This window comes from Aedes aegypti, chromosome 2 (assembly GCF_002204515.2).
Source record: "Aedes aegypti strain LVP_AGWG chromosome 2, AaegL5.0 Primary Assembly, whole genome shotgun sequence".
Classification (NCBI taxonomy): Eukaryota; Metazoa; Arthropoda; class Insecta; order Diptera; family Culicidae; genus Aedes; species Aedes aegypti.
In genome coordinates, this window is record NC_035108.1 from 58,779,270 (window position 1) to 58,804,209 (window position 24,940).

The 24,940-nt window shown below is 39.4% G+C and overlaps 1 protein-coding gene across 1 annotated transcript in view; it reads right to left on the reverse strand.

The window, feature by feature from the left end:
• Window positions 1–908: 908 nt before the first annotated feature.
• LOC23687936 (transcriptional regulatory protein AlgP) overlaps window positions 909–24,940 on the reverse strand; it is a 30,032-nt gene continuing 6,000 nt past the window's right edge. The window contains exon 4 of the mRNA XM_011495042.2: window positions 909–1,373. Coding sequence (XP_011493344.1) covers window positions 1,112–1,373 — 262 coding nt within the window. The 3' untranslated portion in view covers window positions 909–1,111. The remainder of the gene's footprint in view (window positions 1,374–24,940) is intronic.

Genomic DNA, 24,940 nt, shown 5'->3' on the forward strand with positions numbered 1-24,940 from the left:
AGTGTCGGAATCGCTCACTCGAAGTGAGACGACTATTCTCCCCTCACGCCACTCGAGGAATAAACACAAATAACATAGCGAATTTGAATTGATTGTCAAAAAATCGTCAGTGGTTCCGATAACGTCCGAATACCTAACGCGTTTAGGATCCGAATGCCTCTAATGACCTCGTAAGACAACCCCAATTTCAAAAGCTTATAAATCAGCCTTTTTTTTGTTGTTGTCTGTACTTTTTGCCACTGGCGCCAACTGTTAGCGATTAAGATCAAAATAAACAGTCGTTACCCTATTGTAATTTCATGGACTAGTCTACTACAACAGGCGCCCATCCGTGAGCCAAATGAATGGTGTATCCGTGAAAGTATACATTTAGGCAATTCTCGTCCAAATGCTACCATCTTTGTTACACACAACTGTGGTATTTATAACGCTCTAAATCGGCCGTATACTGCCCATAAACGCATAATTGTCCCATGTGAATAGGAAATCCAGCAAACATGGGACTGACATGCGTTTATGGGCAGTATAGTGCTAGTACAGGACTAGCGAGTCGTTGAATAGTTCTACATTAGAACTCTATGACCGATTTAGCGAACTATAGCACTACGAGTGCTTGTTGCCTACTAGAGGAACTTCAGTTTGATGAATCAAGAAGAATGATAGCAGCTCATCCGTATCGGAAGTCATAAGTAAGGGAAAAGCTTTCGGATATCTCTCCACAAACGCCAAGACAAGTCTGGTTTGGTACTAGATCTTTTCTTCGAGAACGCTTGGGTTAGACTTGGGCAACGCCCTCTCAGACTCTCCTCTCGCATCAATAAACAGCTTTCCATCAATAAGGGTACCTCTCTAGAGTCTCAGATATTGCAACAAGGTGGAATCGTCGACACACAAATAATGACCACACGTTTTCCTCGATCTTTTCGGGCGAAGATATTTGGATTCATATATTCTTTCCACAGTAAATTCCTACCACAGTTGCTCAGGTTCGTTCATTAACTTATCCGACTGTATGAGAACATACACTTTTTGTTTAATTCAAGCATATAAGAATAAGGAAATACGCACAACACGGTCGCGGTATGTGTGGGAATCGATCGATCGACTTGGCTTAGATGATACCGATCTTGTTGGCAATGTCGAGCGCATCGTAGTCGCGGGCTAGCCGCACGTACGCCTTCTTCTTGCCGTCCGGCCGCACCAGGGTGTTGATCTTGGAGACCTTGATGTCGTACAGCTTCTTGACGGCCGCCTTGACGTGGTTCTTGTTGGCGCGCAGGTGGATCAGGAACACCAGGGTGTTGTTGTCCTCGATCTTCTTCATCGCGGCTTCCGTCGTCAGCGGGTACTTGATGATGTTGTACGCGTCCATGCTGCGGGAGATAAGGGGAGATGACGGATTAGTTATTGGGATTACGAGGATTGGGAGACGACACTGCCAGGAAAAAGGAAGTGTCTCTGACTTTCAGTATACTATCTAGTTGATGTGTGGTAGACAGTAGTTGCAACGGAAAGAAGTATGATCTAGCATTCACGGTAGGTATACGGTGACCTTCATCGAGGGAAGATCACCGTTCTTTACGATCAGGTATAGGAATGCACAGGCTTCGCACTACAGGAATGATGAGTTCACATACGGTTGTTGAGGTAATGTCTCTGACTCTAGGTATACTGTCTAGTAGGGATGTGGTAGACAATAGTTGCAACGGACAGAGTTTTGATCTAGCATTCAGGTGCGCGATCGATGAGCTCCATTGATGGAAGCTCACCGGAGATTCGCAGAGAATGCAGAAACGTGGTTTTGGACTTAGCGCTAACATCAAGCAAATGCTACAAGAGCTCAAGTAACATGATAGATTTCTCTCAATTGGTCCTCTCATATTGCATTGCGATCAAGCTAAATTTGCTTATTGTCAATGATAGTTATGCCAAATGACCCTTACCCATGATGATGATTCGTGTCTGGATCATGTGGCATAGTTGTCATTTGGTATAAGTTTTTCTCGAATAAGAGGCATCATTTGAAGGAAGGTGTATAATTCTGGTTATGCTAAATGGCCTTTATGGCAAATGGCCCACTCCCATTATACCAAATGGCTTTATGCTATCTGCCCTTATGCCATTCGAAAAAGCCTTTTATTATTGATGTTATCACGAATTTAAAATACTTTTTACAGGCAGCACATTTTATGTCACAGAGCCATTTGGCATAATCATACTCGGCAGTAAGTGGTCATTTGGCATAACTATGCAGGCATGCTGGAACAAGGTCGTAAGGAACAATCGAATTATCTTCGTTGATCCTCTTTTTCGTGAATGGATCGCTATTTCATAGCTGTTGAGGTAGTGTCTCTGACTCTAGGTATACTGTCTAGTTGGGTTGTGGTAGACAATAGTTGCAACGGAAAGAGTTATACTTTAGCATTCGAGTGCGTGATCGATCAGCTCCATTGATGGAAGCTCACCGGAGATTCACAGGGAATGCAGAAAAGATGATTTTGGACTTCGACATAACATCAAGCGTGGGTTAGAATTTCTCTTCATTGACGCTGGATTGCGTCGTGGTAAAGAACTTCAAGATAAAGATCAATCGAAGCCACAGCTGGAATTGTTCTTGAAAATTCGAGACAACCAAAAAAAACCTTTGACTTCAAAAATAAGATCAATTATTAGAAACTTGCAAGTGGTAACCAATTTATAAAATTTGCTACGTGAACAAATGTGTAATACTCCAGACTGTGCTCCTGAAAACTTCAAGATGCTGATTCGATTCATTTTCACCTTAACTATACTTGCTTCTCTTCAACGAACATTATGTGAAACGGCCCTTGGCTATCCTAATAATTAGAATAATTACCCCAATTGATCTTAAGTGAATCGGAGTAGCTTTTCAATATTAATGATACCAATTTATAATACATTTTTCAGGCAGCCCATTTGCCATAAAGACTTTGGCATAATCATGTTAGTCGCCGCTTGTATTCGGTATAGGAGGGATTTCTAACATATTAACGATCAACGCTCCATCATCGTCATCATCGAAACTTCTAAAGCAGTTTTCTGTTCAAAACTAAACATTATTCGATGAAAATATAATCACTGTGTTTTGATTGGAGAATAGAATACAGTGAACACATTTTCCTGTTAACTTTCTTGATTTTGAACGAAAAAACTGCTTTTTAAAATTCCAAAATCAATTACGGATCCTGCCCCCTTAAGTGTTTGGAAAGCGGTAAAATCATATTAAACACTGAGAGGAACGATCGTTATATTATCGTCATGTTATCCAAGAACTTTTTTGAACATAAGCCGTATAATTTTCAATCATTACCAATGGTAATGATTCCGACTGGTTTCAAGTTTTATTTTAACTTAAGGACTTAGTTTTAATATAAACATTGTGTTTTTTACTTCAATTTTCTATGTACCGTGATGCAAAAGAACATTGATCAGTTTCATGAATAATTATTGAAAATTTCAGATTTCAAAATTTTGGTCTTTAGATGATTGTATAGGCGTGGCCAAGGTCATAATTGACTTTATGCACCCAATATTGCCAGTAAAGACGAGCATACTCTGATTAAAATGAATATTTATTTTAAGGCTGACAAAATCGGGCAAAAAGGGTGCTAAAATCGGGGGTAGACAAAATCGGGTCAAAAAAGGTGCTAATATCGGGGGTAGACAATATCGAGGGCTAACAAAATCGGGTCATTACTGTATATCATATTATATTCAGGACTTGTCCCCAGGATTTCCGGCAATGCCATCAGAAACTTCGGTAAACAATTTGCCAAAAAATCTACCATGACTTCTATTGCGAGTTTGCAACGTAGAGTCCCTTCAAATATTGATCAATATATCCGGAAATTTCCTCACAATTTCCTAACTATCTTCGAACATTTTTCTATGAATGCTTCTGATTTCTATCAACAATCTCCACCAGAAGGTCGCTTCAAGATATTCTGCTCCAGTTCTCTAGGATTATCTCAACGTTTTCTCCAGGAAGTCCTCAACTGGGAAAATGCAGAAGTATTTTCGTCCCACGACGCCTGTATAGTGCAGCGATGACATCCCAGAATAGGTCATCTTGAAATGGTAAAGATGATGGTTGACACTCTTTACCATTTCAAGACAACCCATCCTAGAAGTCATGATCTGGAAACATACTAAATAAATCCCTTACTCCTAAAATCTATCAAAAAATAGCTTTATACATTTTCCAAAAGATCGCTCCGAATACTCATCCCCTTATTCATATAGGAAATTCTTCGAGTAATCTTTCCAGGTAAGTTCTTTCGAGTAACCTCAAAGTTTTTGAATTGAAACACACACAGGTTTAACATATAAGCACAGACAAACAGACGTAACACTTAGAACAAATCTCGATCAAAATCATAGTCACGAGAACATGTACGCCCAATGCTAAAACCGGTGTGTTTGGCCGACAGGCCAATAGATGGCGGTAGTGTGGAAACGTCAAACACGAACAAAAACGATGCGAGCGCTGCGGGTGGCGAATTTGAATCGACCGTTAAAAAGGTGGTCGATGGAAAATATTGAGAGTGTTACGTCTGTTTGTCTGTGATGTTAGGCTCCACTTCCATTCGGGATATAAGTGTTTTCTCCCGTAAACAATGTTAGGAAAATTTGGAGAAGGAGACCCATGTGACATAATTATATCACAGACAAACAGTCGTAACAGCTAGAAGAATAATCAATTTAAAACATAGTCACGTGAACATTGACGCCCAAAGCTAAAAATACATTATTTGGCCAATCGCGAACTAGATGGCGATAGTGAGCAAATGTCAAACTTGAACAAAAGCGATGCGAGCGCAACGATTGGCCTGTCGGCCAACTGCAAATAATTAGAGTGTTACGTCTGTTTGTCTGTGATTATATCATACACTGAGTGGCCAGTTAGCATAATTCCGTTTGACAGTTATGTCCCTTACCTTCAATGTTATGCCGAATGGACGATCGTCATATGTTATCCAAGAACTTCGTTGAATATTAGCAGAAAGACTTTATAATCTTGGTAGGTAATGATAAAGGTTTATAATTACGAAGGTTCTGTTAACTTTTTCAGTTCAATTTAGGTATTTAATTTTGGGTCCAAAAATTGATTGATAAAATGTTATAATTGACTTTTGAGGAAGTTCCTCCTCAGAATCCTTAAAAAATTATCCAATAAATCATTCGAAGATTTTTTTAGAATTACTAAAGGAATCCCTTAGAAAACCTCTCTTAGTAGATTTTCAAAAAAATCTCCATAGAAATAGCTTTAGAAACTTATATGTAGTGATGACACCCCAGAATAGGTCATATTGAAATGGTAAAGATGATGATTGACACTCTTTACCATTTCAATACGACCCATCCTAGAAGTCAGAATCTGTAAACGTAGAATCTAGCTTCTCTTCTGGATTTCTGGAACACATTTGCCACAATGGAAGACTTTTCACTTTTGGTTCATCCTCTTTCTGGCGTTACGTCGTTATACTGCACTTCTTCTTCTTGGCATTACGTCTCCACTGGGACAGAGTCTGCTTCTCAGCTCTGTTATCCACATTTATTAACTGAGAGCGTTCTTTTCCAAAGTTGTCATTTTCACATTCGTATATCATGTGGCAGGTATGGTTATGCTCTATGCCCAGGAAGGTCAAGATAATTTCCTTCACGAAAAGATCCTGGACCGACCAAGAATCAAACCCAGGCACCTTCAGAGCATGGCTGTGCTTTGTAGCCGCGGAATCTAACCTCTCGGCTAAGGAAGCCCCCATTTTAGGTTATCACAATGATTTCTCTTGGAAGTCCTCCACTGTGGAAATGCAGAGGTATTCTCGTCCCCTCGACGCCTGTATAATGCAGCGATAACCCCCAGAATAGGTCATCTTGAAATGGTAAAGATGATGATTGACACTCTTTACCATTTCAAGACGACCCATCCTGGAAGTCAGGATGTGGAATCGTAGAACTCACTTCTTCTTCTTGGACTTACGTCCTCACTGGGACAGAGCCTGCTTTTCTGCTTAGTGTTCTTATGAGCACTTCTACCGTTATTAACGATCAATGCTCCGTCGTCGTAATCATCGAAACTTCAAAGGCAGTTTTTTTTGTCAAAGCTTAAAATTATCCGATGAACATGTGTTCACTGAGTTTCGTTTGGAGATCAGAATAAAGTAAACACATTTTCCTGTAAATTTTCTTGATTTTGAATGAAAAAACTGCTTTTGAAAATTCCGAAATCAATGACGGATCCTGCCCCCTTAACTAAGAGCGTTCTTTGCCAAAGTTGCCATTTTCGCATTCGTATATCGTGTGGTAGGTACGATTTTACTCTTTGCCCAGGGAAGTCAAGATAATTTCCTTCACGAAAAGATCCTGGACCGATCGGGAATCGAAACCAGACACCTTCAGCAAAACCATGCTTTGTAGCCGCGGACTCCAACCACTTGTCTAAAGAAGGCCCCAATTGAGGTTATCTCAACGATTCCTCCAGGAAGTCCTCCACTGTGGAAATGCAGAGGTGTGTTCGTTCCATGACGTTTGTATAATGCAGCGATGACACCCCAGAATAGGTCATCTTGAAATGGTAAAGATGATGATTGACACTCTTTACCATTTCAAGACGACCCATCCTAGAAGTCAGGATGTGGAATCGTAGAACTCACTTCTTCTTCTTCTCCTTCTTAGACTTACGTCCTTACTGGGACAGAGCCTGCTTCTCAGCTTAGTGTTCTTATGAGCACTTCCACAGTTATTAGCTTTCTTTTCCAAAGTTGCCATTTTCGCATTCGTATATCCTGTGGCAGGTACGATTATACGCTATGCTCAGGGAAGTCAAGGAAATTTCCATTACGAAAAGATTCTGGACCTACTGGGAATCATACCCAGACATCTTCAGCATGGCTTTGCTTTGTAGCCGCGGACTCTATCCTCTCGGCTAAGGAAGCCCCCAATTGAGCTTATCACAATGACGTCCTTACAATGCAGCGATGACTCTCCAGAATAGGTCATCTTGAAATGGTAAAGATGATGATTGACACTCTTTACCATTTCAAGACGACCCATCGTAGAGGTCAGGATCTGGAAACGTAGAATCTAGCTTCTTTTCTGGATTTCTGGAACACAGCTGTCAATGACAAGACATTTGACACACTTCTCATTTTCGGTTCTTCCTCTTTCTGGCGCTACGTCGTTACACTGCACTTCTTCTTCTTGGTATTACGTCCTCACTGTGACAGAATCTGCTTCTCAGCTTAGTGTTCTTATGAGCACTTTTACAGTTATTAACTGATAGCGTTCTTTGCCAAAGTTGCCATTTTTGCATTCGTATATCGTGTGGCAGGTACGATTCACCTTCAGCATGGTTTTCCTTTGTATCCGCGGACTCTAACCACTCGTCTAAAGAAGGCTCCAATTGAGGTTATCTCAATGATTTCTTCATGAATCTTCATGAAGCCTTCCACTGGGAAAATACAGAGGTATGTTCGTTCCATGTCGCCATGCTGGCTATCCTAATAATTATGTCAAATGGCTTTACACCAATTGATCTTTTCAATGTTTATGATACCAGTTTATAATACATTTGTCAGGCAGCCCATTTGGCATAAAGACTTCGGCACAAGGTCATTTGGCATAATCGTGTTAGGCGCCACTCACATTCGGAATAGGAGGGTTTTCTCCAGCATAAAATGTTTAGAAAATTTTGACCCATATATCAAACACTGTGTGACCAGTTTGCATAATTTCGTTTGGCATAAATTCCACCATAGTTATGTCCCTTACCTTCAGTATTATGCCGAATGAAAAAAACGTCATATGTTATCCAAGAACATCTTTGAATATTAGCCGAAGGACTTTCTTATCTTGGTAGGTAATGATAAAGGTTTATAATTACGAAGGTTCTGTTAACTTTTTCAGTTCAATTTAGGTATTTATTTTGGGTCCAAAAATTGATTGATAAAATGTTATAATTGACTTTTGAGGAAGTTCCTCCTCAGAATCCTTAAAAAAATCTCCAATAAATCATTCCAAGATTTTTTTAGAATTATTAAAGGAATCCCTTAGAAAACCTCTCTTAGTAGATTTCCAAAAAAATCTCCATAGAAATAGCTTTAGAAACTTATATGTAGCTATGACACTCCAGAATAGGTCATCTTGAAATGGTAAAGATGATGATTGACACTCTTTACCATTTCAAGACGACCCATCGTAGAGGTCAGGATCTGGAAACGTAGAATCTAGCTTTTTTCTGGATTTCTGGAACACAGCTGTCAATGGCAAGACATTTGACACACTTCTCATTTTTGGTTCTTCCTTTTCTGGCGTTAAATCGTTACACTGCACTTCTTCTTCTTGATATTACGTCCTCAGTGTGACAGAATCTGCTTCTCAGCTTAGTGTTCTTATGAGCACTTTCACAGTTATTAACTGAAAGCGTTCTTTGCCAAAGTTGCCATTTTTGCATTCGTATATCGTGTGGCAGGTACGATTCACCTTCAGCATGGTTTTCCTTTGTATCCGCGGACTCTAACCACTCGTCTAAAGAAGGCCCCAATTGAGGTTATCTCAATGATTTCTTCATGAATCTTCATGAAGCCTTCCACTGGGAAAATACAGAGGTATGTTCGTTCCATGACGCCTGTATGATGCAGCTATGACACTCCAGAATAGGTCATCTTGAAATGGTAAAGATGATGATTGACACTCTTTACCATTTCAAGACGACCCATCCTTAGAAGTCAGGATCTGGAAATGTGGAAGTCAGCTTCTTTCTTATGAAACATACCCATCACTATGGAATACAATTTGGAACACTTTTCAGGAGCGGGCTTCCGCAATGTAAATTCACAGTCGCTTCCGAGCTCTGTTTGGGAGCATTTTTCTGACGGAGCTGAACTGGACATCAGTTACGGAGCTGTGGAAAGTTTTTCCGGAATCTTGGCCTCTCTATTGGATCCACGGAAGTCGTTGTTTTGAAATTTAACAGCACTGTCTGTAACTGCTGTCGGAATCCTAAACGTCCTTCCTAAATTCCATTCCAGCATCTTCAGATATCATTGAGGTTTCATACAACGCTCTTGATGATGGATTTTCGGGAGCTTGGACTTGATGACGAGGAGCCCGAAATCTGTAAATTTCATTGATTTTATCTGAAGTTCCGTCGTAGTTGATGCAGGAATCCGTAATTCCACAGTGCTAGACAGGGCACGTAAAGCCATTACGCCCACAGAATGGGTAACGACTCTACAACGTTGACGAGTTTGTCGTTTGTTGAATCTTCTGAAACCTATTGCTACAGTTCATGATTAGTCGTGTGTTCAGTGCGTCCCAAAGTTTTACGTCTTCTATGTAACTTTGTGCAGGACATCCTTTGCTAGATGTCACAAGTTGGCGCCTGACACAAGCTCTTAATTTGGTTGCAGGGTGGCCACCAAGTTTCCATTTTGAAATTCCCGCTTTTTTCCCGGTTTTCCCGGTACAATCACCAAAATTTTCCCGGTTTTTAATTTAGCTAATCGAAGATATTTTAACTCTATTTCTAATCTTTCTATTTCTTCTTCATGAAAATAAAGAGTTCTACAAAGCAAAGAACACACTTAGGATGAAACATAAAAATCTGTTAAATAATCCACAGAATTCGTACTGTGAAATATGATTCAACTTTTTTTTCTGTTGAACAACAGCGGTTTCAACATAGGTAAATTGTCAAAAATTCACTGAAAATTCGGTAAAAGTTAAAATTTTACAAAAGTCTGTGAAAAATTAACTTAAAGTTCGGTGAAAGTCCATCTTTTTACGATATACCGAAATTGAAACTGATAATCAGTGAATTCATTAGGCGGCCATGTTTACAACTGCGAAAAAAGTTTAAAATCCAAATAGCTCCCGTTGTTGAATGCTTTCATTTCAATCATCAATTTTGTTCGCGCTATTTAGGCGGAAGAACTATAAAATGTCAATAATGGAAACAAGTCATCATCGGAAATTTAAAACTTACTGAAACGTATGGTAAAATCTACGAAATTGAACAAAAAATCCACAGAAAAATTGTAAAAATAACACCCAGCTTTTCGGTGCTTTTGACAGCTGAACGTTTTTTAGCTTCACGAACGGTTACATATCACCGAACGATTCACCGATTTTTTTATTTGTTCTTTATCAAGGTGATTTTTAGCGCCTACGGCTAGTTCATCAACATTTGTCAGAAAAGCGCCAGAAAGGCTGCTTTTAATAAGGAGTAATTCACCGAAATTTCTGCTGTTGAGATTTCGGTGAAATCACACAGAAATCTGTGATTTATTCTTAGTGTGAAGTTTAAGATGAAAATTAAACAAAGCCACACATGTAGTAGCATGTTATTTATTATTTCCTTGTCGTTTTTTTTTTTTGAAGAATGATAAATCAAGTCAAAAAAGTTTGAGAAAAGTTCAAAAAATGTTATTCCTGGCAGTAGTGAAAAGATTTGAAGAATATTTCAAATCCTGGTTAGCGATTTTGTGAGCAAAGTGAAACATGTTTAAGACGCATAGTGTAAAGATTTTCCACAACTTCTGGTTTGTATATTTATAGCTCAAAAATGTTCGTCGTTCAACATGATTTTCCCGGTATCCATTTCAAATTCCCGATTTTTCCCGTCTTTTTCCCGGTAGAATCGAATTCCCGTCTTTTTCCCGCTTTTCCCGTTTTTCCCGGTTCGGTGGCCACCCTGTGGTTGCAGACGCCAAAAAACTAAAGTCTATCTACATTGAAACCACAATTCAACGCAGCGGATTCTGACAAAGGCTACAATCATTTCCAAGTCTATTTTGGATCAAAACCTCAATACTTTTTGAAGTTTTGATTGACAAAATAGTACCTACTAATTTATTTATTTTTTTTAAATCTAGTTTTTACTAGCTTTGTAATTTCCAGAATAATGTAGTCTTCCGATTTTCAGCGACAATTTTGAAGTTTGTAGCGATCTTTTGATATATCTGGATTAAGCTTTGAAGTTTCTTGCGAAATGTGAGCAAACAGGAAGAATCTGTTGACTATGACAAAGATGAGCATAATTAAGTAGCTCAAAACTACTGGAAACAACATCCAGGAGTACTTTTAGTATTGTAATCCGAGGTACACAAAGATAGCTGATATGGGGTAACCAGTGAATCAATTTTCACCCAACACGCAGCAACAAAGACATTGTCATCTCCTATTCTTGTTGCAACAATTTCATTCCGCCACATCAGTTTATCACCACTTGAACAGAATATAACAATGATCGATCACCACGTGCGCAGCAATTTACTGGGCTTCGCATTGCAATTTGCAAGAACTTTCTTCGTGTTGGTAAACCTTGACACATTATCGAACAGCATTCATAAAACAAATTTGGTTTTGTCTTTAAAATAACTGATTAATCGCGAGTTGAAAAGGTTGCAACAATGTTGCGCTCTGTGATTGTCATGACAATTTTGCTTTTGATTGTATCCTTATCCACAACAGTTGGGACAAACGGTTGTGAGCGAGCTTGCTTTGTTATTTGTTTTTTTGTTCAAGAAAATCTATCATTGCGTTACACTTACTATTTAAATTGCGATGATAGATTTTTATGAGGATTTCTTTAAACTTGAACGAAAAAACTGGTTTTTTATTTTTGATGATTGCTGATGATTGAATGATGGATTCTTGAGCCTTAAATCATGACCTCTGAAGCCGAATAATATAAGGCCAAATGCTTACAAATCATTTACTTTTCGAGTTATTTTAAAATTATAAATACCTCAAACCGTGAAATACGCCTGAAGGTAGGCAATTTGGATACACCTAAACAAGCCCATTTAGAATGTAGAGAAATGCTTGAAATATTTATTAACAGTTATCTCTTTGGGATAAGACTTGATTGCCATAAATGGTAAAAAAGATGGCGCATTGGTGATTTCATCTTTTTACGAGCTGAATATTAGCTTGGTATACTTTAACAGGGTGGCCACCAAATATCCATTTTGAAATTCCCGATTTTTTCCCGGTTTTCCCGGTAAAATTTACAAAATTTTCCCGGTTTTTTCATTAACGCAAAATGGTCAGTTTTTAAATAGAATATACTAAAAATTCTTGTTCAAGCTTTTCGACGGAATGTTTAGGTATTTTTTTTGTCAAATAGGAAAAATAATATTATTTTATAGGAGATTGGCTTGTTTTTTTTTTTTTGGCTCCTGTACAATTAGTATGGAATGAAAAAAAAAACATTGAAAACAAACTTCAAAGTCGTTTATTTCAAAACTAGGTTTCTGTCACTTACACTTCTTTGCTTCTAACCCCGTTTCGCCTTTTCTCAACTTTCTCGGAGGATTTTCAAATATGTTATTCCACATAAAAACGTTGGAGTTCTGGAGCAAAACAAATTGACCTGCTCTCAAGCTAACTCGCGACATACAAACACCATTCCATTTTAATTTATATAGATATGCTAAATTTTTGCATCTATCGGTTTTTTTCTTTATAAAAATGAAGATTTGTATCTCACCTTACTTATTTAATTTTTAGTCGATTTAGTCTATTTTAGTCAAATTAATTATACATTAGAAGCTCTTATAGAGAAAGCATTGCTTTAAAAAATATCCGATAATATTAATTTATTATTCAGCAAATAATTAAAATTTTTGAGTCGGATAAGTTGGAGAAAAAACAATCAAGTTCAAGTAACATAAAAATAATCATAAAATATTTCGAAACATTGCAAACCAATTTGAAACATTTCTAAGAAGTTTGGTGTAGCAAAATAGACCATTTGTACAAGAAAATAAATCATTAATGTTTACATATTATTTGTTCAAGATTTCAGATGCCTAATTGCAATACTATCAACCATATCAACTTTTAACAACTTATTTTTGGTGGTTTGTAGATTAGGAGCTTAAAGATATTCGTTCAGAATGATTTTCCCGGTGACCATCTCAAATTCCCGGTTTTTCCCGTCTTTTTCCCGGTGGTTTCAAATTTCCGTCTTTTTCCCGCTTTTCCCGGTTCGGTGGCCACCCTGCTTTAAATTTCTATCAATCGGAAGACAAACACGTGGTAGCAGTCTTCAAGCAAAATTCTTGCTTACGAGGAACTTACTGGCCAAATTTCATTGAAGGTAATAAAGAAGAGGTTCATAACGGATTAATTGAAGCATTTTTCACAAATGAAATCGTGGATGAATTTCATAATTTCTTGATTTGACATTAGGGAAGCGGAACTGATATTACTATTGATCAATAAAAATTGTCAAGGGTTAATCAATGGAAAAATGTATAGCTTATTAGTTGGAATTTACAATGTAATAAGTATTCGCTTTTGAAGTCCTGGGCGATTTTCCGACAAACTCTTTGAATTTTTTGGTTGTTATTTCTAACCGTCTCTGGCTTATACAGCCGCATACTACAGAACAGATATAGGTTTTAGCTTATTAAAATATTTCGGCCAAAAAATTCAGATCAAATTCGTTCCTCCAGAATCTTCTCCAAAACTATTCCCGGATTGTTTTGCATTTTCCATTGGAAAATTGTACGAAATATTCACCAGGTCGAAAAAAGTAACCAAGGCACCAAAAATAGTAACTTGCTACCAGCCCTGCATTACGCCAAATGGGGTAGAACCGGGGCATAACCATTAACAGTCCATTTTACGAGACGTTTTTGAACAGCTGATCGCTTATTTTGACAGTAGGCGGTGTCGTAACGTGTGAAAGTAACAGCAATATCGTCAGAGTTGCCGTTTCGTAAAATGGACTATCTTCTTCTTCTTCTTTTCTGGCGTTACGTCCCCACTGGGACAGAGCCTGCTTCTCAGCGTAGTGTTCTTATGAGCACTTCCACAGTTATTAACTGAGAGCTTACTATGCCAATGACCATTTTTGCATGCGTATATCGTGTGGCAGGTACGAAGATACTCTATGCCCTGGGATGTCGAGAAAATTTCCAACCCGAAAAGATCCTCGACCGGTGGGATTCGAACCCACGACCCTCAGCTTGGTCTTGCTGAATAGCTGCGCGTTTACCGCTACGGCTATCTGGGCCCCATAAAAATGGACTATACAGAGTGGCTATTAGCAGGGCTGGTAGCAGTTAGACAGCAAAACAATAGTGACTTTAGTGACCAAAATGATCAAAAAAGTAATCAAATAGTGACCTGAAAGTGACTTCAAAACTACAAGTATTAGTCAAAAATATGACTAAAAATAAAAATACGTAACTGCAGTAATTTAAAACAGGGTGGCCACCAAAATCCAATTTTCAAATTCCCGCTTTTTTCCCGGTTTTCCCGGTATATTTTTCAGTATTTTCCCGGTTTTTATATGTGCTAGTTAGGAGATTTTTGTCAGTTTTTGCTCACTTTGGTAGGCTTTTTTTAAAGCTACTGAACCCATATTTTTCAACAATATGCTTCTTGCTTAGGTGTATCTAACTGTCAAGACTATTGGCCGACAAAAACCTCAGATGCCAAAATAATCCATCCAGGGTCCCAAACAGTTAATGAGGTTGAAGATATTTCCACAACTTCTAATCCTTCAATTCTTTCTTCATGAGAATGAAAGGTTTTCTAAACCAAATAAGTTTATGATGAAAAACAGGATAGATAAATAACTTTATTTGAGAGATTTACCGGCCAAAGCTTCCTCATCTCTTGAAAATAAAACGAAGCCAAACAAATAAAAGCATGTAGTACTTTATTTATTTTTAGTCGATTAGCTAGCTTATTTCATATTACAAGCTTTCATAAATAAAGGATTGTTTTCAAAAACATCTGGACTTATTTTCAATGCAATATTTTTAAGTGCTTAAATCTTCTTAAGTTTTTCAACTTTGATGTGAAACTGTAAGTTAAAAAAGGTATAGAGTCCAAAAAATGTTATCCCTGACAGTAAGAGGAAATATAAAAAGTAAATCGAAACATCGTTAACCATTGGTAAAATAAAACATTTTTAAGAATAGTCTAGTCTATAATCAAATCATTAATATTTAATAAGACATATTAAAAGCACCTAAGGGAAAACAGCTGAAACTGTCTGATAAAATCATAAAATATGTGATTCCAACTAACCATTCCTTCTATCATTTAAATGTATGAAATTACGATTTATTCAAAACTTCCTTGCAAAAACCCTTGCAACAATTATAGGAACACTGTTTCTGCAATGGTGGTATGTTATAAGCATGGTTCCTTCAACGGCGCAATCCATTGATTGCTTATGGGACCCTGCACTCTGGGTACTGTTGCACCACTATATGTGCAAAGAAGCAAAATTTTCGAGAAAAATAATTGTTTTAAATAGCTTAGCGATTAAATTTTGTGGATATTATTCGATTGCTTGTACCGTAAAGTGCCCTAATTCAGCGCAGTGCCTAATTCCGCGCATTTCATACAAAATTATTTATATATGGAAATACACATTAATATTTCAGCAAATTTTAATGCTATTAGAGGCTATTTTTATTAAGAATAAGTTTGAATCACAAATAAAAGCAAATAAGGCATTTTTTCGCGGCATAAAAAAATAATCAGTGAAGGCCCGTCGGAGTAGACGTTATTTATCTAATTTTCTTAGCGTCCGCGCTAAGACTGTAGGACAACAACAAACGCGATTTCTTTATTAAAAATGTTTTATTTTTTATGCAATATTCCATGGAACTACTTGCTACAGATATGTTTCATGGTGCTTCTATGAAATCTTATCAAATATTAGCATAATTATTGAGTTTTATTCAAAAAAGTATTGCGCGGAATTAGGCCACGTCTTTTTTCATGTTGCCCTAATTCCGCACACTGTTCTTCGCATAACAACAGACAAGGAAAACATGCTATATCCGTCTTCACATCTGTCTATTTATCTGAAAAGTAACTTTATGCATACATACGTTTCATGTACAAGCGGAATATCGGGAAAGCCCACTTAGGCAGCGTCCATAAATGACGTAGCATCTTTTGACCAATTTTTGACACCCCTTCCCCCTTCGTAGCTTATTTTCCCATACTTAATACATGGTTCGTAGCAAAATCGTAGACTCCCCCCTCCCCCCTGAAATGCTACGTCATTTATGGAGGGTCCCTTACAGGGAAAAATACCACGTGGTTTATGCACAGCCCCAACAAAATACAGGGTGTCTACTCGTTTAGCAAAATGAAATTCCCTGATATTTCCAGGTTTTTTCCAGGTTTTATAATAATTATTCCAGGTTCAAGAAATACTGTAATTTTATATTGAGGACTTTGCCCTCTAATAGACTCACACCTAAATAATTTTGTCACACCAAATTATTCTCCCACCATGTTTGCCATACATTGGAGTGCGTCGTAGCTAACAAAACCAACAAGTAACGCACATGTAACGCATTATGTTGGATTATACATTGAATGCAAGGTGCGTGCTTCTATAAAAGTGCCATATAAACTGACGTGTGAGTATTTATTTTTCCACGTTGAAAATGTGCACGAGAATCTATTCCTCAACTAAACGAACAATATGTCTAAAACAAATTAGTGAACGGAACTTTCCAGTGCATCAGTATGTGTCTTCTTGAAAGTATTTTTTGTACAGATTATGTACCATTCATTTCCATCGATCAATGGATAACTTAGACAGCTTGGGTTTATTCACAAATTTCATAACGCCAAAAATGACCATTTTTGACAGCCACCCACCCACCCCCTCGTACCGCATTTTGTATGAAAGTTTTTCGAATTTTGTATGAACTGTAACATCATAAGCATACCCACCCACCCCCTTCAGCGTTATGAAATTTGTGAATGGGCCCCTTCATGGGCGCTAAATTAAACTTTATTTGGATATGTGGCAATATATCTACAATCTAAATTAACACAAATAATTCGTAAAACTTTTGGATCCCGGATCCATTTTTTATGATAGAAACGCGGATTATCAAGCCCCTGGGTAATCGCGTTCGACCGTATAACATTTGACTGTGGTAATATGATTAAATTATAAATGTTTGCATTTCATTCGAAAAAGTTCTAAATTAGTCATGATTGTTACGAAATTTCGAATTGATTGTTGTTCAAGTTCCAGTTTACTTTTCGACATTTTTTTTCTGATGTTAAATATTTTCCAATAATTTATTGTTCGTTTTGTTGAGGAATAGATTCTCGTGCACATTTTGAACGTAGAAAAATAAATACTCGCACGTCAGTTTCTATGGCACTTTAATAGAAGCACGCAACTTGCATTCAATGTACAATCCAACATAATGCGTTACATGTGCGTTACTTGTTAGTTTTGTTAGCTACGACGCCATCCAATATATGGCAAACATGGTGGGAGAATAATTTGGTGTGACAAAATTATTTAGGTGTGAGTCTATTAGAGGGCAAATTCCTCAATAAAAAATGAATGAGTTTCTTGAAAATATGAAATTTAGAAACCTCTTTCCAGTAAAAAAGAGATTAAAAAGTAATTAAAAAGAGGCCGAAAAGAGACAAAACAGTAATCAAAAACCGAAACCTAACAGGAACCAGGACAAAAAAGTTTAATCAGACCAGACATTTCTCTGAAAATATGTTCAAAACTTTTTTTTTCAAATATTTTTTTTTGCGACATTACGACGAGATACCAGCACATCTGGTATATGCCAGTAAAGGACAAACATTCATTGATGTATTACGACGACATTACGAATGGGATGGATTCATATCTATATTTAAGATATTCACTCTCCAAAAATTTTCCTTAGGAATTCCTCCAAAAATTTTGTTTTTTATATCTCAAAATAGAACCAAGATTTTTCCAAACATTATCACAAAAAAAATGGTTGGTAAATGGCTGGGCATGGCGTACCATTGGTACCTCGCGTACCTGAAGGAATAAAATAGACCCCTTTGTGCGGTCCTTAGCCTCTTGCCCAGCAACTCCTATCCCTACCTCCTCGCGGTACTGGCCGGGGTACGAGTAACCTTAGGGAAGATCGGGTAACCAACCCCCGGTGGGAACTTTGGTCGTATGCTGACAGGGAAGGGGGGGTTTGCTTTTGCTTTTGCTTCTGCAAACCTTGAGCGTCTGTACTCCATGTTAGGAGCGGCTCACAACAGCGTCTGTTCCCCATGTCAGGGGCGGCTGATCATCGTCCGAGTGGCAGAGAAGGACTCTAAGCTAAACTGCGCACTATGGTCCTCCGAACATTTAGGGGAAATGGTCCTCCGGAAATCTAGGGGGTTGGTGTCTGGCCCTGCAAGCCAGCCGTAAAAAAATCAAGCAACGAATAATCAACGAGAGAATACGAACCGGGACAATCGGCGAAGACCACAGCGACGTAAAGGGACTAGCGATTGGAAGCTCGGTACGTGGAAGTCTCTCAACTTCATCGGGAGCACACGCATACTCGCCGACGTGCTGAAGGACCGTGGATTCGGCATCGTAGCGTTGCAGGAAGTGTGTTGGAAGGGATCAATGGTGCGAACGTTTAGAGGTAACCATACACGGGAAAAAATTCTGTGGTAAAAATAACTATTTTAGCTGACTACGCCCATTCTTGAAACTACCATGGAAATTCAGACCAATTTACTATGTTTACGGTACACCCCACCGCATTACTGGTACATTTGACAGAAATAATTTACAACAATCTGATTCCGACTACAGACATGGTAAAATCAAGCGCATTTCTGGTCTGCTGAAAATTGCCGGTGCGAGCGCTTAAGTTAACCCCCTAAAATGGTAGTTTTTACCGCACAATTTTTTTGCGTGTACCATCTACCAGAGCTGCGGCAATACACATGAGCTGGGAACAGCTTTTATAGTGATGGGTGATATGCAGAGGCGCGTGATCGGGTGGTGGCCGATCAATGAGAGAATGTGAAAGTTGAGGATCAAAGGCCGGTTCTTCAACTTCAGCATAATAAACGTGCACAGCCCTCACTCCGGAAGCACTGATGATGATAAAGACGCTTTTTACGCGCAGCTCGAATGCGAGTACGACAGCTGCCCAAGCCACGACGTCAAAATCATCATAGGAGATCTAAACGCTCAGGTTGGCCAGGAGGAGGAGTTCAGACCGACGATTGGAAAGTTCAGCGCCCACCGGCTGACGAACGAAAACGGCCTACGACTAATTGATTTTGCCGCCTCCAAAAATATGGCCATTCGTAGCACCTACTTCCAGCACAGCCTTCCGTACCGATACACCTGGAGATCACCACAGCAGACAGAATTACAAATCGACCACGTTCTGATTGATGGACGGCACTTCTCCGACATTATCGACGTCAGGACCTATCGTGGCGCTAACATCGACTCTGACCACTATCTGGTGATGGTCAAACTGCGCCCAACTCTCCGTCGTTAACAACGTACGGTACTGACGGCCACCCCGGTATGACCTAGAGCGGCTCAAGCAACCGGATGCCGCAGCGGCATACGCGCAGCAACTCGAGGGTGCATTACCGGAAGAGGATGAGCTGGACGAAGCCCCTCTTGAGGACTGCTGGAGAACAGTAAAAGCAGCCATCAACGATGCAGCTGAGAGCAACGTCGGGTATGTAGGACGGAGTCGACGGAACGATTGGTTCGACGAGGAGTGCCAGGAGGTTTTGAAGGAGAAGAACGCAGCGCGGGCGGTCATGCTGCAGCAAGGGACCCGGCAGAACGTGGAACGCTATAAACGGAAACGGCAACAGCAGACCCGCCTCTTTCGGGAGAAAAAATGCCGCCTGGAGGAGACGGAGTGCGAGGAGATGGAACAGCTGTGCCGGTCTCAGGAAACGCGTAGGTTCTATCCAGAGTTGCACAATATCGATCATATCAGCTGATGGCTGATGGACTAAAACTATCAATATCAGTTGCGAACTATCAATATCACTTGAATCTGACAACCAACAGCTGTGATGCGACATCGCACTCTAGATCACAATCACTGCAGAATGAGTGTTCACGTGGTAATTACCCACGCTATTAATGTTTTTCAGTGACCAACACACAGTTTCAATCCGTCTGCAGCACTATCAAGAATATTGTACGGATAAAGTGCCATTTCATTTGCTTAATTTAAGGCTAAACTTGAGCCATCAGTGATATCCATAGTCTATCGCCATCAATGCACTGGTGATGGAGTAGAGAGCATGATGTTGATGTGATATGGAATGATCCGAATTTTATCGCAGTCGGCCTGTACAAATCAGCAAATTTCAAGCGTTGATGGTGACAGCAAGCAACTCTGGTTCTATCAGAAGCTCAACGCATCCCGCAACGGCTTCGTGCCGCGAGCCGAGATGTGCAGGGATAAGGATGGGAGCATTCTGACGGACGAGCGTGAGGTGATCGAAAGGTGGAAGCAGCACTTCGACGAGCACCTGAATGGTGCTGAGAGCACAGGCAATGAAGGACGGGACAACGGAGGAAATGCCTTCGTCAGTACTGCGGAAGATGGAAACCAACCAGCCCTTACTTTGAGGGAGGTTAAGGATGCCATTCACCAGCTCAAGAACAATAAAGCTGTCGGTAAGGATGGTATCGGAGCTGAACTCATAAAGATGGGTCCGGAAAGGCTGGCCATTTGTCTGCACCGGCTGATAGGCACAATCTGGGAAACAGAACAGCTACCGGAGGAGTGGAAGGAAGGGGTAATCTGCCCTATCTACAAGAAAGGCGACAAGTTAGATTGTGAGAACTTTCGAGCGATCACCATTCTAAATGCGGCCTACAAATTATTATCCCAGATCATCTTCCGTCGTCTGTCACCTGTAGTAAACGAGTTCGTGGGAAGTTATCAAGCCGGTTTCGTTGACGGCCGATCGACAACGGACCAGATCTTTACTGTACGGCAAATCCTCCAAAAATGTCGTGAATACCAGGTCCCAACGCATCACCTTTTCATCGATTTCAAGGCGGCATACGACAGTATCGACCGCGTAGAGCTATGGAAAATCATGGACGAGAACAGCTTTCCCGGAAAGCTCACGAGACTGATAAGAGCGACGATGGAAGGTGTACAAAATTGTGTGAAGGTTTCAGGCGAACACTCCAGTTCGTTTGGATCCCACCGGGGACTACGACAAGGTGATGGACTTTCGTGCCTGTTGTTCAATATTGCGCTAGAAGGTGTTATGCGGAGAGCCGGGCTTAACAGCCGGGGTTCGATTTTTACGAAATCCAGTCAATTTGTTTGCTTCGCGGATGATATGGACATCGTCGGCTGAACATTTGAAAAGGTGGCAGACCGGTACACCCGCCTGAAACGCGAGGCAGCAAAAGTTGGACTGGTGGTGAATGCGGCCAAGACAAAGTACATGCTAGCTGGTGGGGCCGAGCGCGACAGGGCTCGCCTAGGTAGCAGTGTTACGATAGACGGGGATACGTTCGAGGTGGTCGGCGAGTTCGTCTACCTTGGATCCTTGCTGACGGCTGACAATAACGTTAGCCGTGAAATACGGAGGCGCATCATCAGTGGAAATCGGGCCTACTATGGCCTCCAGAAGAAGCTGTGGTCAAAAAAGATTCACGCCCGCACCAAATGTACCATGTACAAAACGCTCGTAAGGCCGGTAGTCCTCTACGGGCATGAAACGTGGACGATGCTCGAGGAGGACTTGCAAGCACTTGGAGTCTTCGAACGTCGGGTGCTTAGGACGATCTTCGGCGGTGTGCAGGAGAACGGTGTGTGGCGGCGAAGGATGAACCACGAGCTCACCCAACTCTACGGCGAACCCAGTATCCAGAAGGTGGTCAAAGCTGGCAGGATACGATGGGCAGGGCATGTTGCAAGAATGCCGGACAGCAACCCTGCAAAGATGGTATTCGCTTCGGATCCGGTTGGTACAAGAAGGCGTGGAGCGCAGCGAGCTAGGTGGGCGGATCAAGTGCGTGTCGATTTGGCGAGCGTGGGGCAGAACCGAGGATGGGGAGATGCGGCCACGAACCGAGTATTGTGGCGTGGAATTGTTGATTCAGTGTTATCTGTGTAGATGTTAACTAAATAAATGAATCACAAAAAATACCACAAGGCTTTCTTCAGAAATTCCTTCAGATATTTTTTGTGAAAAAAACCCTTAGTCCTCGAAGATTTTATCCGGTGATTCTCCAATTAGTTTTTTTAGAACATCCTCCAAGACTCCCGTTTAAAACATGTTGTAATATTCAACTAGAAACTTCTCCAGATGCCTCCAAGGATTTCTCAGGATTTTCTACAAAATTGTTCTTTAGAATTTTTATAAGATTTTGACTACAAATTTCTCTGAGGATACCTTCAGGATTGTGCCTAGGATTTCTTCTCAGAAATTCTTCTATTAATTCTAAGATAATTCTCAAGGAAGTTTTCAAAACCTTTTTCTCAAGCATTCTTCCAGGAGTTTTCACCAAGGAAATTTGAATGTAATTTCCCAGAAAGCTGAGAATTTAAAAAAAAATCATTGACGTAAATTTATGGGTATCTTCTGTTACAGTTACTTATGTAATTTCTTAGGCCATCCTTGATTAAAGAGGATTTTCAGGAAGACTTACTCTTGAAGAACTTTTAGAAGATTTCCAAGATTATTGCTACGATAATAAAAAATAAAGAAAAATCATAATATCTCGCAGGATCTCCTGGAACATTGGACGAAATTACTAGAAAATTGTGTAGGAATAATCATTCCTACAGTCGAAGCATTTCATAGAAAAAATTGCTGTGGTGTTAAATTGTGTGGAACCTTAAAAGAACTTTTCAATATTCCATGGGGATTTGTGAGAAATTCATTGAAGAATGTTTGGATGAACTCCAGTGATCCTTGGATGAAATGTTGGAGAAAATCCTAGAAAAAAAACTCTAAAGAAACTTAATAATGAAACACAGGTCGAATTGAGGAAATTATTTGAAATGTTCTCAATATATTGACTCGAATAACCCCTCGAGGAGCTTTTAAATCTATTCTTTGGAATAACCGTAGACGAAAAGGCGTTGAAATTCTTGTCAAGTTTTCTTGGGAGAAATTCTGTGGGAAACTTTGGATACTCTTTGATTAACGACTGTAGAATTCGGTTGGATAGTTAGTAAAAAAAATATCTGGAGGAAGTCCTAAGATAGTCTTTGTTCAAAGTACTGCCTGAGAAAAATTTCTAGAGGTATTAACGTTGAAATGTTCAAGGATTTCCTGAAGCAAATTATGGAGGAACTCCTGTAAGCATCCTATGAAAAAAAAAATGCTGAAGCAATTTCTTGAAGAATTCATAAAAAATCTTTGGAGAAACCACAAGGATATTTCCTGAGGCTGTTCTCGAGAAATACGAGAATAAATTTTGCATCTCAGTTATCTGCAAGCAAGATAAGGAAAGAAAAGAGACTTTAGATATTATTTGGTTAAAATAGAGACTTCAGACACCTTTTATCAAAAATAGAGACTTTTTAGACTTGCAAAAAAATTGTATATAAAAAGAAACCTGCTACCAGCCCTAGATATGTTAATCCTTTACCGAATAAATTTAGATACATTAAAAACATCAATCATGTTTTGATAAGCTGATGAAATTTCATACTCGAAAGAATTCTCACTGAACAGCTCATATAGTTTTTGGAGAGCGGCGCAGCCGAATTTTTTTCGAATGAAGATAGTTTTCTGGCAATTAATGATAGCTCTGGGTTATAACGCAAAAATCCTTTGTCGTGAACATATTCTATCATGAATTACTACTTCAAAATAATTTCCCTGATTGTGATCGAAATTCCCTGAGAATTCCAGGTTTTTTCCAGGTTGAATAAAATTCCCTGATAATTCCAGGTTTTCCAGGTTTTTCCAGGTAGTAGACACCCTGAAATAGTCTATACAAACTTAAATTTTTTTCACGAGCTCGGCTGTGCGGATCTCGGTTGAAATTAGCCGAGATTCGGCATTCTGAATTAAGTGTGTACATCTGTGCGCACAAAATTTACTTAGCATAATGAACCACACATAACATTGGCAATGTATACTTGTTTATGATTCTTATTTATATCATACAATCCATGTAGAATTATTGTAAAAACAACATATCGTTCACATGTTCAACAGGTCGTAATTTGTAGAAAACCCCACAAATTACGACACACTCTCGGGAAATGATTCACGGAAACTTTACGATCTCTACATAATTTACGAAGCCTCCATACAAAAAGTATGATCATACGGGGGAGAGGGATTGAAAATGGCCATATGTTGTGTGACGTAATTTATGGATGACCCTTAGGTTCTTCTGAGGTTTCTTTTTGCTTAAAAAAATAAGTTTCAGTTACCCGTGGCATTAGTGGATACCATTAATTGATTTGCTTAAAACCCTTTGATTCCAAGCAATAATGCGAACTGGTCCTTGTATTGTATGAACAGTGCAGTTTGCTACAAAGCAAAGCCATGCTGAAGGTCTGGGTTCGATGCCCGGTCGGTCCAGGATCCTTTCGTAGTGGAAATTTCCTTGACTTCCCTGGGCATGAGGTATCATCGTGCCTGTTACACGATATATACGAATGCAAAAATGGCAACTTTGACAAAGAAAGCTTCAGTTAATAACTGTGGAAGTGCTCATAAGAACACTAAGATGAGAAGCAGGCTCTGTCCCAGTGAGGACGTTAATGCGAAGAAGAAGAAGATGGGGGTTTTTTCTCGACCGAATTGTCTAAAACTATGCAATAAGAAGCATATTTAAGCCAAATATGAGCTCAGTAGATCTCGAAAGAGTGTTTCATTTCTAAACTTTCCAGTTCAGTGAATAAAATAATTAAATTGTTAGATTCTATGGGATAATTTCACAACATAAAATAGGGTGCTCATATCACCCCATCGACAGAAAAATCGACGAAAAATTCATTCGTGTTGTGTTTTTTTAAGACGACGGAAATCATGCGTATCTAGTGTATTGATCTAAAAATTTCAATTATTACGACTTTTCTTAAGATGGCCAAATTGCCCCACTTTCCCCTAGACGAAATTCACACGTACCAATGCCACGGTTTTGGTT